This window comes from Anser brachyrhynchus (assembly GCF_964034855.1).
Source record: "Anser brachyrhynchus genome assembly, chromosome: 22".
In the NCBI taxonomy this organism is placed as follows: domain Eukaryota; kingdom Metazoa; phylum Chordata; class Aves; order Anseriformes; family Anatidae; genus Anser; species Anser brachyrhynchus.
The window spans coordinates 5,501,583-5,514,653 of NC_137715.1; the positions used below are offsets into that span (position 1 = coordinate 5,501,583).

Sequence of the window (13,071 nt, forward strand, 5' to 3'; positions counted from 1 at the left end):
GGGTGCCAGCAGCCAGGCATGAAGGAGCCGCGAAGCCCCACCAAGGGGTCCCCACACCCGCACAAATCTGCACAAAATCCCATCGGCAGGAGGGGACACGGCAGAGCCAGAAGGTCCCAGATCTCCCAGAGCATCGTCGCCTCCTGGCCTGTCCATCCCAGTCCTCGGAGGCCGCTCCTCTGTGTGCAATTAGAAGACAATTAGCACTTCCTAATAATTAATTCCTCCAGCGTGGGCCAGCAGCTCCTCACTTACGCTCATCTAATCCAGTTTAGTACCAGTCGAGTTGCTGCTCATCGGAGCGGATCTGGAGGAAATGCCTTTTTCCCTTCCCCTGGGACGTTTCCAAGCTGTCTGACCTCTCCGGCCCTAACGAGCTGCTGCCAGACGAGGGGACGCGGCCGCATGCCGGGGACAGCTCCGGGGCTGTCTCTTTGCACCGGCCGGGGGCCGGGGGCCACGGGCTCGTCCCAGCTTAGTCAGCACCGGGAGATCCAGGCTGCTGCTGGCTCCCGCGGCCGGAGCATCTGCATCTGTCCCCTCTTCGGAAAAACTTAAATAAATGCTGGGTTTTGGCAAAAGCAGCTTACTGGTCAGGGAATGGTCACAGCAGAGGGGCTGCAGCAGGACAGCCGGGGCGAAACCCTGCTCGAGCGTGAGTTGCTTTTGCAGAAGGGGTTGAAAAATATTTCCTGAGCTCGATCTGTGCCGTGAGCTCTGCTTGGGTGGGGGTCTCGGCTTTTAGGGGATACTGGCAGGAATCAGGGCTGTTCAGTGTCCCACAGACTGGGAAAGAAACGTCGCCAGCAAGCCGTGGGACCCAGCTGTCACCCGGCTATTTGGGATGGGAAAACAACCCATGTGGCTGCCCGGCAGCCCCAGGCTGCGCAGAGGGGGAGGCCGGTTTCTCAGACGTGGTTTAGTTAAAGACCGAGGGCGTTAGGGCTTGGGGAGCCACCTCAGATAAAACCACGAGGCCGGGAGTTGCTCTGAAGGAGCCTGAGGGATTGAACAAACCCCAGAGCTGAAGCGCTCGGGGTCAGAGAGGTGCCCCACGAGCTGGGTATTGAATTCGGCTCTGATGCAGGGCAGGGTTGGTGTTCGCTCCCACCAAGGGCATTAGAGGACGGGGTCAGGGTGCCCACAGACCGTGAGAGCAGCATCGGGGGCTCAGGCAGCTGCCCTGAAGGACAGAGCTGCACCACCCAGGGCATTGCTGCTGCCAGGATGGTGTCCATAACCGGCGGAGTCCCCGTGTCCCCGGCTCTCCGCAGGACGAGGCTCCAGGACAGCAGCCCCGGGAACAAAGCCCAGCCACCGAGGGGCTGCGGTGCCATGGGCTCCTGTTCCCTGTGCCCATCTCAGCCGGGACGGGGACCGACAGCACCTGCCAGGCTCGGCCACGAGCTCAGCCTCCATCCGCACCGCCTCGGCCTCATCCTGGCCTCCGAACGAGGCCGGCCGGGCCAAGATCAACACCCACCTGGCAAGCATCGCCGCGCTGAGGTCACCGCTTAGGGAAGAGGCCGTCTCGGCGTCTGCTGGCTCCTCTCTCCCCCGCGCCGGCAGCGGGGAAGGCCACGTCGCTCCCCGCCCGCCGGGAGGAGCGGAGGCTGCGGGGGGGGCGCAGCCTGCCCATGGCCATGAGGAGACCCAGCCTGGAAGGGGCGAAAAGGGAAGGAGGGCGCAGCGGCGCTGGGTTTGTGCGCGAGCATCGCAGCCCTGCCTGGCGGAGCCAGGAGAAAAAGGAGAGGGTGTTCTGCTGGGGAATGTGCCGCTGCGGGGTCACAGGGATCAGGGGTAGAAATGGGTGTGGATGAGGAAGCAGCGCGAAGAGAAATGGTTGTTTTCCTTCTGTTCCTTCATCCCAGGAAGCCCCCGCATCCCCCAGCACTTGTGGCAGGCTCTGAGAGCTGCCTGCCAGGGTGGGGATGGGGTGGCAGGAGCAGGGCTCCCCGTGGAAACCCTACAGAAATCCCCTGCTCCAGCAATGGATAGGGTCCCCCATCCCTGTCCTCCCCAGGACTCAGGCTGGGCTCTGCAGCGCCGGTGGCAAGGAGCAGTCGGCAGCCACGGGGCTGGGCTGGGGGGCTGGATGCGTCCCCCCCGTGCGGGGCTAGGGCAGGGGCTCGTCCCCCAGACATCACAGCTGTGCCCTCCTGGCTGTGGACAAGCGGGGACGTCGGGCAGGGATCTCATCGGAGAGGGATCTCACCGGGGAGGCACCACGGGCACAGCCCGGGGACACGGGGGAGGCACCGCGCCCGATCTCCGAGACACCACCGGACCATCCAAGACGGCCGTCAGCCCTGGCTCTGCTCAACGCCCAGCTGCAGGGAGCGGGCTCCTGGCCCGGAGCAGCCCCCTCCCTGCCTCCGTGCCGGCCGCCCCCACGGCTGCTGCAAGGAGCCGAAGGGGCTCCGCCAGGAGCAGGGGTCCCCCGGGGGCTTGGCTGGCCCCGGACCCCCTCGCTGCGAGCGGGGTCGGTCCCTTTGGGGCTGCTCCGCCGGGGCTCTTTCGCTGCTTTCTCTTCTGCAGCCCTTAGAAGTCAGGCAAGTTCAAGCTGCAAATAATTTATTAAAACCAGATGTGCTCGCTCAAAGCTGCCACGAGGAATTTCAGGGCGCTCCAGCCCTGGGAGGGCCAGCGCCGAGGTCTCTGCCCTTCCGACGCGGGGGCGAGACGAGGCCGGGGGCTGCCCGGGGAGGAGCGCTGCCCCCCCGAGCCCACGGCCGCTCCTTGCTCCCCGGGGCGCCCGGAAAGGGGCCGCATGGATTTCCAGCCCTTCTAGAAAAAAAATCGCCTTCTAGAAAAAAAACAAACCACCACTTTCTCCTCGTGACTCAGGCACAAGTTAGCAGCACCGGGACACGGGGCCGGGAGGGAAGGCAGCTGGAGAGCAGCGGAGGACGGCACATCCCGAGCGGCATCTTCTGCACCAGGCTCCAGCCCTGTCCTGTGGCCATTCCCAGTGGGAGCAGCACAAACTGGGGCCACGCGGACAGCCCTGGACCCTCTTCTTCCACCTCCACCACTGCCTCACCTCGTAGCCCTGGGCACGACCCCTTCTGCCTCCGTCCCTCGCTGTCTCCTCTCTCCTGGAGGGGTTTTGGCACCATCCTGGCCGCTCTCCTGGGTTTGGGTGCGAGCGGGCGGATTGTCAGGATTAGCGGGAGCTGGGATGAGCCGACATGCTGAGCAAAGCAGGTTTCCAGCCCTGATCTTGAGGCAAAGCCGAGGCTAGGCCAAGAGGGAGGACACGACCGAACTGGTGGCCTGTCCCCCGGCCAACGCGTGCTCGCAGTGCCCAGGCTGCCAGCAGCTTCGGTTAAGCGAGGACAGGGCTGAGCAGAGCTCTGCCTTCCGCTCCCTGTGAGTGTGGATCGAAGCCAAGCACCTTGTAAACCTGGCCGGGACGCGCTGGTAACCTTAGCTACACGGCGCGAGGGTTGGCTCCGCCGTCCCGTCCTGCGGCATCGACCCGCGCTGAGCCAGGCTGACAGTTGGCAATCGGGAGCGACGGAAAGGGCCGAGCCGCAGCCGAAGGACGGAGGGAGAGGAAAGGCTGCAGCGAGCGATCCCACGGCAAGATCCAGGGCCGGGAGCCGGAGACACGCAAGGAGGCGAGCGCGGCGCTGGCAGCCACTCGCGGCTCCTCACCAGACAGCACGCGCCAGCGGCTTTTCCCGGCCTTCGCGCCCCCACACAGTTAACGCGTGAAATGAGAGCTTTTGGAGCTTTTCTCAGCCCCGGCCCCGGCTCCCGCTCCCCCGCCTGGCAGAGACAATAGCGTCCTTGTGGCCAAGACGCCTGGCCCTGGGCGTGAATGTGCGAGGGGAGGCCGAGCAGCACGGCGTTTGCTTGGCCTCTCGCCCCCAGCCCTGCCCAGGGCGGGCGCTGCAGGGGTGCACGGATGCTCCACGGGCACCGCCGGCACGGCCACGGGGGGTCCCGGGGCGAAAAGGCAGCTGCAGGCAGTAGGAAAGTTGCCCCCGTGCTGGGTGAGAGCCCTGCTTCTGTGCTGCAAAACCTCCTCTCCGTTCCGGGTGGTGCGAGGTTTAAAGCTTTAGCACCCAGAAAATAACATCCTCCAGCAGCAAACCCCAGGGAGACGCTGGCAGCAGTAGCAAACCTCGCGTCGAGGGTTTGCCAGGTCACAAAATAAACTGGGACTGGCCTATTTGGCAGAAGGGAGCTCGTTTCATAGCATGACGCCTAACCGCTAACGTATGAGGCGAAGCATCCAGCGAGGCAGCCCCTTGGGAAGCCTCATTCCTGCTGGCTTTGAGCTGAGCTCCTATAATGCTGCTTATGGCCCTGCTCCGGGCACGCCCCGCGCCCCACGGGTACCTGGCCACGGCTGCGTTCAGCTCACGCATTTGCTGCTGAAATGCTACCACCACCTCCTGCTGCCCAAATCTGCGTCGCATCATCCCAGCTGGCACCGGCGCCCAAACCTCATCAGCTGCAGCAGCGCAGAGGGAGCCGAGCTGCTCTCGGTGTTCGGTTTCACCCGCGCTTCGCCAAAAGCTCGTTCTTACCCCCAGCGCACGGCGGGTGATGTCAGGTTCGTCAGGAGCGCAGGAATCCTCGCCCACCGCCACTCGTCCTGCAGCGGTCGGGCGCATCACCTCGCGGGGATACCTCGCGAAGTGCTCGCAGCGCGCCCGCGGGGAGCCAGGCACAGGAGCTGGCGCTCAGTGGGAGAAGCAGACTCGGTGCCTTCAGCTGCCAAGGTCTTTTTTCCTTCTCTATTGTGTAGTTTGAAAGCTGCCGAGACGGAAATTGAAGGAGCTGAATTTCTTGTTGCAGTCCTGGAGCCTGGCTGTGGCCACCAGCTCGCGGCACGGCCAGCCAGGGCAGAGGGGGAGTCTAACAGTTTCATCAGCAGGCACAAAAAGGGTTTCTTTGTGGCTCGTGCATAAACAGCTCCTAAAGGCAGCTACTGCTCTGCTAGAAATGAGGGATAAAACCCAAGCTGATGTCTTCCACGTTCTGGAACAAGATGGGTATCAGTAATTGAACAAGACTCGGTAATTTTCAACAACAGCCCGTGCAGGGCGCGATTCCCTCCTCTGTTGCAGAGATCCCGCTGCTCTGAGCTGCTGAGCACCGCCCTTCTCCATCCTTCCTCCTCGTCCTGGCACCCCCCAAGCCCCCGCAAACAGCTCCTGCCAGCGCTACGAAGAGCAAAAACAGAAAGAGCCAAGCAAATCAGTTTCTTAAAACTTATTTTAATATCCATGTCTCATCTGTTGGGTAGAGCCAAAACAGTCTGGCCTGGTTTAAGTTACAAATTCTTCATACACTTTTCTTTAAGTAAATGAACAGTGTGGCAATAGGGTCTGTTATTGGAAGTGAAACCCATATTAACAAGGAAGGTGTCGCAGCTAGAATTCTACCAGGGTTCTTCACTGCTGTCAGCCCCAGAAAAGGCTAACGCGGTCCCATGGCCCCTGAATGGGTGTCACACAGCAGGAATAAATGCATCTGACACAAAACTAATCACACCCACAGAGATAGCACACACTGTATGTCCAAGAAACAACGGGGCTGGGATACAAAAAACCCTTTTAGAATTCTCCCCGATGTGGACAGACACCAAATCATCCGTTTCAGCAAACAGGACGAAGCATCAACCCTGATTTTGCCCCGACAGAGGCTGGATAGACACGTTGAATCACTGCTTGCTAAACAGTTAACTTCTGGAATAGACCAGCAGCGATGGAAAGGGCTAAGAAATTATGGCTGAGTATTTAAAGATGCAGTATTTCTTTTCTTTGTTTAAAACACTACAGTTTAGAGACCACCCTAACGCAGCTGCAAGTGAATACATCCAATTAAAAGCCCAAGAGTCACTACAAAAATAGTAATAAAAATCAAAGCAACAGAGTTCCACGCTTTCCAGGTCCATTGCTCAATTTCAACAGACTCCTGCAATTTTCAGTTAACCTCGAGTTCCTGAACAGGTTAAGCGTGATGTTTGCAGATGATGGCTTACAAATAAGGCAGACACGTGCTAGTTCTCTCACAAAGCGCGAGATGGAGAACGTTGCTTACCACGAGAGCAGCATTCAGGTACTGAGCGCCCCCCAAAAGCAGCCCACGCGCTGCTGGAGCTGCAGGATTGATCCCAGAGGTGCCGCACCGAGAACAGTCCACAACACGGTGGTCTGGGTGTCGGGTTAGGAAGCGTGCACACGATCGTTTGGTTTTTTAAACACCTTGGATTGAAGTAGTGTACGGCTCAGCTCTCTCCCGAGAACACTGCATCTTTAAATTTTTCTGGCTACGAGCTCCTGCCACATGTTAGGAACACTCCAACCTGGCTGCCACATGTTCAAGTGCTGCGCTTTTTGTGTGTGTTTTCAGTCTTCCTTCAACGCAGGGGGGAAAGGGGGCACACTGGGGACAACAGGCTTGTGTTTCACAGCAGGCAGGCTCCAGCTGAAGGTGTAAAACCTCTCCGGGCAGATTACAGAAGGGAGACAAAAATATTCGGGTGTTTGTTCCCTTCTAGAACATTATCTCCTTCCCCTCTATTTGTAATCTGACGCAGCAACGACAGCAAGTTAGAAAAGTCAGCAAGTTTTAGAAGGAAAACGTTAAAGGAGAGAGGCAGCTTTCCTGCCAAGTCACCTAACTGGGAAGAGCCTTCTTCAGCTTTAGATTTTTGTAACGTGAACAAGATATGTACAGTACTGCAGGAGCACAGACCACACCTGAGCTGTGCTCCGATTCCTTCCCGTTCGCTGCCTGCCTTTTCAACAGTCAACAGCTATCACGCTCACGAGAGCAGAGAGCACGTCGTGAGCATGTCAGGGTGCGTTTTCAAAAAGAACAGCACTTCAAATAAATTAAAAAGATGCAACCAACCGTTGTGAGATCTATGAAGCAGCAGCTGAAAACCTAGTGGCAGGCTGACGCATGATCCACTCTGATCACAGGAGATCTACACAGGCTGCCTACGGGCTCCACGGCCCTCCTGAGAAGGTGATTATTCGTAAGAGGCCACCCCAAGGGAGCAGAGAGCTGCACCATCTGCAGAACGGACACTGCCATGGACCTGCTAATACGGGTTTCACTTTGAGACCAGAAAACTGTTTTCTTCCAAAAAATTGTTATTTTTAAAAAACTGAAATTAATTAGGGGTAAAACACTAACTCTAGTGCCATGAACAGGCAGGATCAACTTTTTTCCCCTCCAAAGGGCAAAGAGTCATATACCATCCCCAGCTGAACCTTGGTGCTTCGAGCTTTTCAGGAGATGTTACCTAAACTTTATTAAAAGAAAAAGAACAATGTTTAAATATCAACACTGGACTAGCCCAGTCTTTTTCCAAAGTCCACATTCTTCATATGAAGCACACACGGCGTCCTGGATTCCCCAAGGCTGCATGTTCAGAAGTTCACAGTACATAGAACCATGTCTTTTGTATTTTCTTGAGTTTCCCCTCCTTGCTCAGAGCAGCCACCCTTCGCGGTCATTTACTGGACAAACCTCAAGCCATCTCCTATCCACATGGCTTGGCCTAGATGCCGAAGGTTTTCTTGATGAGAGTTGATGTCATGCTCTATGGATGGAAAAAAGCAAGAGAAAAAAAGCACCTGGTACAGGTTTCTCGAGACCCTTGCGGATTCCTCTATTCCAAAGCTGTTTCTGAAAGTCTTTTTGCCGGTTTCTCAAGCAGTTTTTGGCCTATTACTCTGTCTCAGTTTGAAGAGCTGTTATTGGATGATCCAGAGGTTGATGCAATCGCAGCTCCAGCTGGGCTGCTTGTGGATACAGATTTGCGGATGTGAGGCAGCAAGTATGGGTCACAGGCCAGCTGCTGGACATCTATCCGATCCTCCTTTCGGTAGGCCAAACAGCGTCTGATAAATGCCTGCAGATACCCCAAAGGCGAAACAAGAATCAGTAGACTGACAGGATCAGGAAGCTTTCTCTGATAGATAACTCTTTGGGAGCTGGGCCAATCTGACAACCCCGGCACTGAAATTCCTTCCCCGGGGACTGCACAGACAGCCCAGCTCCCATGCCAAAAGCTCATCTTTTATCGGGAGAAAGCACGGGTAGAGGCACACGCTGTGCTCCCTTCAACCCCGAGGCTGACAACTGCAACGATGCAAAGTCACAGAGCACCCTGCAGAAGGTAAGCATTAAACACAGAATTCCTTGCTGGTTTTAGGAGAACCATACGAAAGGAACGGTCAGGGCCGCTTGCTGAACGGCACGCACGGGGTGATCAAATTATCTGCAGCAAAACTTACCTTTGCTTCTGGCGTGACTACTGGCTTTGGAGGGAACTGCACCTCGGTAGCTTTCAGAATCGTGTTCTCCTGCAGAATGTCTTGTTGTGACTGGTTGTGGCCAAAGGGCTACCAAAAAAATAAAAGAGGGTTGTTAAAGGTTGATGACAGGCCTTAAATAAACCTTAACACTTCTGTTAATCATCACTTGACATCAGCATTTTTCCAGGCAAGACGCCCGTGAACGTTACTGAAGGTGCTGCAGATTCCTGCCAGATGAGCAGGACACACTGCTCCTGTTTTTAAACTGGTCAAAAGGGACATCAAGCTGGAACGTGTCTGGGGTGTCTCCAGCTCAGACAGGAGGGACCTCCATCTGCTTCCAGACCTCATCGGTCAGCACCAGCACATGCCAGAGGACCTTCAGCGATCTGAGCAGCCAGGAGATCCACCTACTTCAACCTCTGCTGGGCCGGTTCCGCTGTCTGCCTGCCTGACACCACTAAGCAGACACAGCGTGTTTAGCAACCCAGGCTTTCACAACACTCGGTTACCAAGGACTTGGGAACACAAGTGTTGATGGAATCCTCTTCCTGCCCCGATCAATTTATTTTGTTGTCAAAACCAAAATAAGATAGCCTTTTCTTGGGACAATTCGTCTCTTCCTGATTCAGACTCTTCCCTTCCAAAAGGCATCCTAAAAACTTCTAGAGGAGGTCCTTGTACCTACTTTTTATTTTAAAACACTTGCAGCTGTCGAGCAATACCTGGCTCCACAAAGGCTCACCATTCAAAAGAATAATATCAAAACACATGGAAAGCATCACAAAACAATGCCAAACCAGGAACCTCAGGTGTCTGGCCCTGAACAACACACTTGTCCTGCCTGTAAGGGCCTCACTGGAAACATGTCCAGCGGAAGGAGATGTTCTGAAGATTGCTCCTGAAGGAATAGCCATGTGGAGCAAAACACAACCTAGTAAATTATCCCCACCCTATTAACACAGGCTCTGTCTTGGAGCTGATGGCAAGGAGACAAGGCAGAAGCACCTTCTAGTGTGGCAAGAAGGAAACAAGTCAGGGCTGCCTCCAAAAGGTTTGGGAATCACTACTTGGAAAGGAGTTACATGCGTTCTTACCTTTCTGCCATAGAGACACTGATAGAAGATAACTCCTACTGACCAGACATCAACTTTATTTGAAATCTTTGGAGGTTCTTTCCCAACTACAAAACATTCTGGTGGCAAATACCTGATGAGGAGGAAGTGACAAGTTATTAGTAACATCTCCAAATACTTTCAGTCGTTTTCTTTGGAAGGGAGGGAACAAGCTTCTGTGATCAGATGTTGGCTTGGGAGTCACAGGACCAGATCTTGGTTCTTGTACACCTTCAGATTAAGATCACTGCACACCAGCTCCTGGAAACCACGCTCCCAAGGATGTCCAGACATCCATGCTCTGAGCTAGTCAGCACAGTCAATTTCTTTTCAGCAGAACACACAAAATAGCCTCTTTTTCTTTCATCTTTCAAACTGGCATTTGTTGTTAGAAAGGCTTGGCCAACAACTCCACAATAGAAGTTCACAGCCAAAGTATGTATTTCTAGAAACACAACCTCAGATGCCATGCCTCAGAGACCCAGCCTTGCTTAAACTACAGCTAGCGTCATTTTTAGGAAAGGAGCAAGCCTTTGCAACACAGGCGGCCTTAGAAAATGTTTGGGCAACTGTTGCCCATAGTGACGGTTTGCAGCTTGGGTGATTTCTAAGAATCACATTCAGAGGTACTCACCATAGGTCCTGCTCTCAGCTACGGGTGACGCAGTGCCAACAACTGGCATCAGAGGTAAAGTATTACTAAAACATCTCTCACGTGACACTCAGAAATGAAGCTTTGGCTCTAGATAGCACCATGAGACTTATGTATTTTGTAAGAGCTAACACTCTGGATTTTCACATTATCTCAGTAGGATACTCTTTCCTTCTCCCTGATGTACCTGCGTGGTATTCTCCTCCCCCCTAAACTGCTAGACCGTGCCATTATGCACTGCAGAATAGCAGCCAAGTTCCACTCCAGAGCTGGCTATCTCAGACGTGCAATTTTTCACCGGGCACTTTGGACAAGAGGTGGTCTTCAAATGCATAAACACAGACTGAAAAGCAAAAAGCTGCCAGCCTCAAAAGAAGCTGTGTGTGTCAACTGAAAAAGCGGTTTCCAGGGTCTCAAACCCCCAGCGTCTCAAGCTGTCACAGACAATGGCAGCACATACAGATCAAGAATAATTTACACACAGTTTTGGATTTGTGTCAGCTCTGTAAGTTGCCAGTGCCCCAGGCAATGCTTACCAGTAAGTACCAGCCCCCTGCGATGTCAGTTCCATGCCATCAACAGAGTTGTAGCTGTCATCATCCATGATTTTGGAAAGTCCAAAATCGGTGATTTTTATCTCTCCACATGCAGTACCATTGACTAGAAGAATGTTACCTAAATGGAGGAAGGAAACAGGCTCTTAGGATATACATCTAGCAGAGAAAAGCCAGAATAAAATGACATTGAACTCTGTCTCTCTGCACAAGAGAACACGGAACCTGCAAAACACAGGGAGTTGCAGCAGCCTGGGGTAGATGTTTTACCACAATACACAACTTCAAAGACAACTCAGCTCCTACTGAGTGCTAGATCTGATTTGTCCATCTGCAACTGACTCAGTTGCCCAACATTACTTGGGGCCTTCAAGATTACGAGCCCTATTCTCCAACCTGGCTTGATGCCCCTGCTCTTTTGGTCCCTCCCAGAGGTCCTGCTGGAAGGGCAGGTCAAAAAGGAGGACTAAGGAGAGAAGGAAGCACACATTCACAGTTATGACTCATTTTATCCAGGAGTCCTGACTTGCCCCAGCCTCTCAACAGCCAGAAACACTCTCCTTCCTGGCAGTGCTCCCCAGTGGCTTTCTAAGCTCAAAAAGGACAATTACTGCTTAAGCAAGAGTCTTTTACAAATCCATCAGGGATCAAGCAGTCAGATCATCGCTGTTTTTCTCAAAGCCTACAGTTAAGCAGCAGAATTGTGTGTGATGGCAGCGGATGAATCACAACTTTAGACAACTGTAGGCAGAGCTCTGCAGCGTAAGAGCGGCCAACAGCTGGGGGAAGAAACGCGTGCACTAGAACTGGAGCAACAGCACCACCTCCTGTACAGACTCCTCGTGCTGATGCAATAAACCACATCACATACCGGTTACACAATACTTACCGATGAAGTGCCACCAGTAAAGGGAGGCAAACCAAAGATAACTTTTTGAAGAGGTGGTTGAATTTTACTGGACTAGTGAACAGCAATGTAGCCAATATCCGTACCCAAAAGGGGGCACTTTCACTTCTGCCCTCACTACACCATCCAATGCTAAAGGGAAAGCTGCAACTACGTTTGGAGAGGACCTTCTACCTGGTAGATGTTACTGAAATCAAAAGGCAGACCTGAGCAAACAGTTTTGACTGTATATCCTCAGCTTTGTGAGCTTTCACGTGATATGAAAAAACGAACCCTTCCAAGCCAGCTTCTGCCACCAAGTTTTCAGGAGGATGATTACAGAAAGAGTAAGTCAGAAGAATGGGAACAGAAAACACACTAGTAATTATGGGAACCTTTATGAAGCAATAATAACAGAAGCCCTCAAATACAGAACACAAGCAGGTCATTGAGAAACCAAACAGACACTTGGTGGTTCAAGGGCTCATTCTGAACAAGAAGGCTGCTTTTTCTGGAATGTTACTTCCTTGTTTATGTTGCAATTCTGGGAGACAATAAGCTTTTCACAGAATGTTCTATGCATTTTAGTTTTCTCTTGACGCAAGTTAATTTTCCCAGGCAGGACTGTCTCCTTTTCGCTGTTTGACCAAAATAAATGCTCCCATGTTATTTATAACCCATTACCTTTAGTTATTAAGCATCCTTAGGCACATCAGCTAGCAGCATAGCATACCTGGTTTAAGGTCATAGTGTATGATGGGAGGTTTGATTTCATTTAAGTATTTTAAAGCATTCACGATCTGCATGATAATGGATCGCGCCTCCTTCTCCGACATTAACTTGTGCTGTTTCAGGTAGAAGTCCAGATCATTTCCCTCACAGTATTCTAACACTGTACAAAACCTGGAGGCAAAACAGGAGTAGTTGTAATTAAGGCATCGGATAGAAACCAGAACACTGTTGTTGTTTGTCTGCAAGTCTCATCTATTTGATCAAAGTTTCAAATTAAGAGCCCTCCAGCCTATTAATCCTTCTTTAAAAATAGGCCACCAGGAGCACAGTCCTTAGTGCTCACAGTGCAAAGGTCAGATGTGCCCCATTTAGCACTAGAAGCAGACGGGGAAAGCTGTATCCGCTGGGGTATGCACCCAGGCCAACAAAGAGCAGGATTTACTAGTAGAGCATTGCATCTCTAGGAAACCGGTGCATACTGCAACTGCTTCAGACATCTCCGCAGTACAGTCTGCACGGTGTGGATATATTCTGGACTCTGCTTTTGAAAGACCAAAAGCTTTGTAGTGATTGGGTCAAATTGAGTCAAAGGACACAGCAACACAACTTACGAGTCAGTATCCAGCGAGAAGTAGTCATATAGCTTAACTATTCGAGGATGATCCAGTTCTTTGTGAATTCTGTACTCTCTACACGCATGTCTGAAAGTAGGAAAGTCTGAGCATTAGTCATACAAGTGACTTAATTCTAAGTTCCACAGATAGAGCACCCAGACATACCACTCAGCATTCCAAGTCCAATCACAAACCCATGCACATTATTCAGACAACTTGAGAAAAGG

General features: G+C 52.8%; 1 protein-coding gene across 6 annotated transcripts in view; it reads right to left on the reverse strand.

The window, feature by feature from the left end:
- Positions 1-5,214: 5,214 nt before the first annotated feature.
- The window catches only part of TLK2 (tousled like kinase 2), a 45,165-nt gene continuing 37,308 nt past the window's right edge, over positions 5,215-13,071 (reverse strand). For all 6 annotated transcript variants that reach the window (XM_080564873.1, XM_080564876.1, XM_080564871.1 and 3 more), the window contains 6 exons: positions 12,842-12,931; positions 12,232-12,401; positions 10,595-10,733; positions 9,389-9,500; positions 8,271-8,378; positions 5,215-7,885 (listed from right to left, as the gene is read on the reverse strand). In XM_080564873.1, the coding sequence (XP_080420999.1) occupies positions 7,712-7,885; positions 8,271-8,378; positions 9,389-9,500; positions 10,595-10,733; positions 12,232-12,401; positions 12,842-12,931 (793 nt within the window). In that variant the 3' untranslated portion in view covers positions 5,215-7,711. The remainder of the gene's footprint in view (positions 7,886-8,270; positions 8,379-9,388; positions 9,501-10,594; positions 10,734-12,231; positions 12,402-12,841; positions 12,932-13,071) is intronic.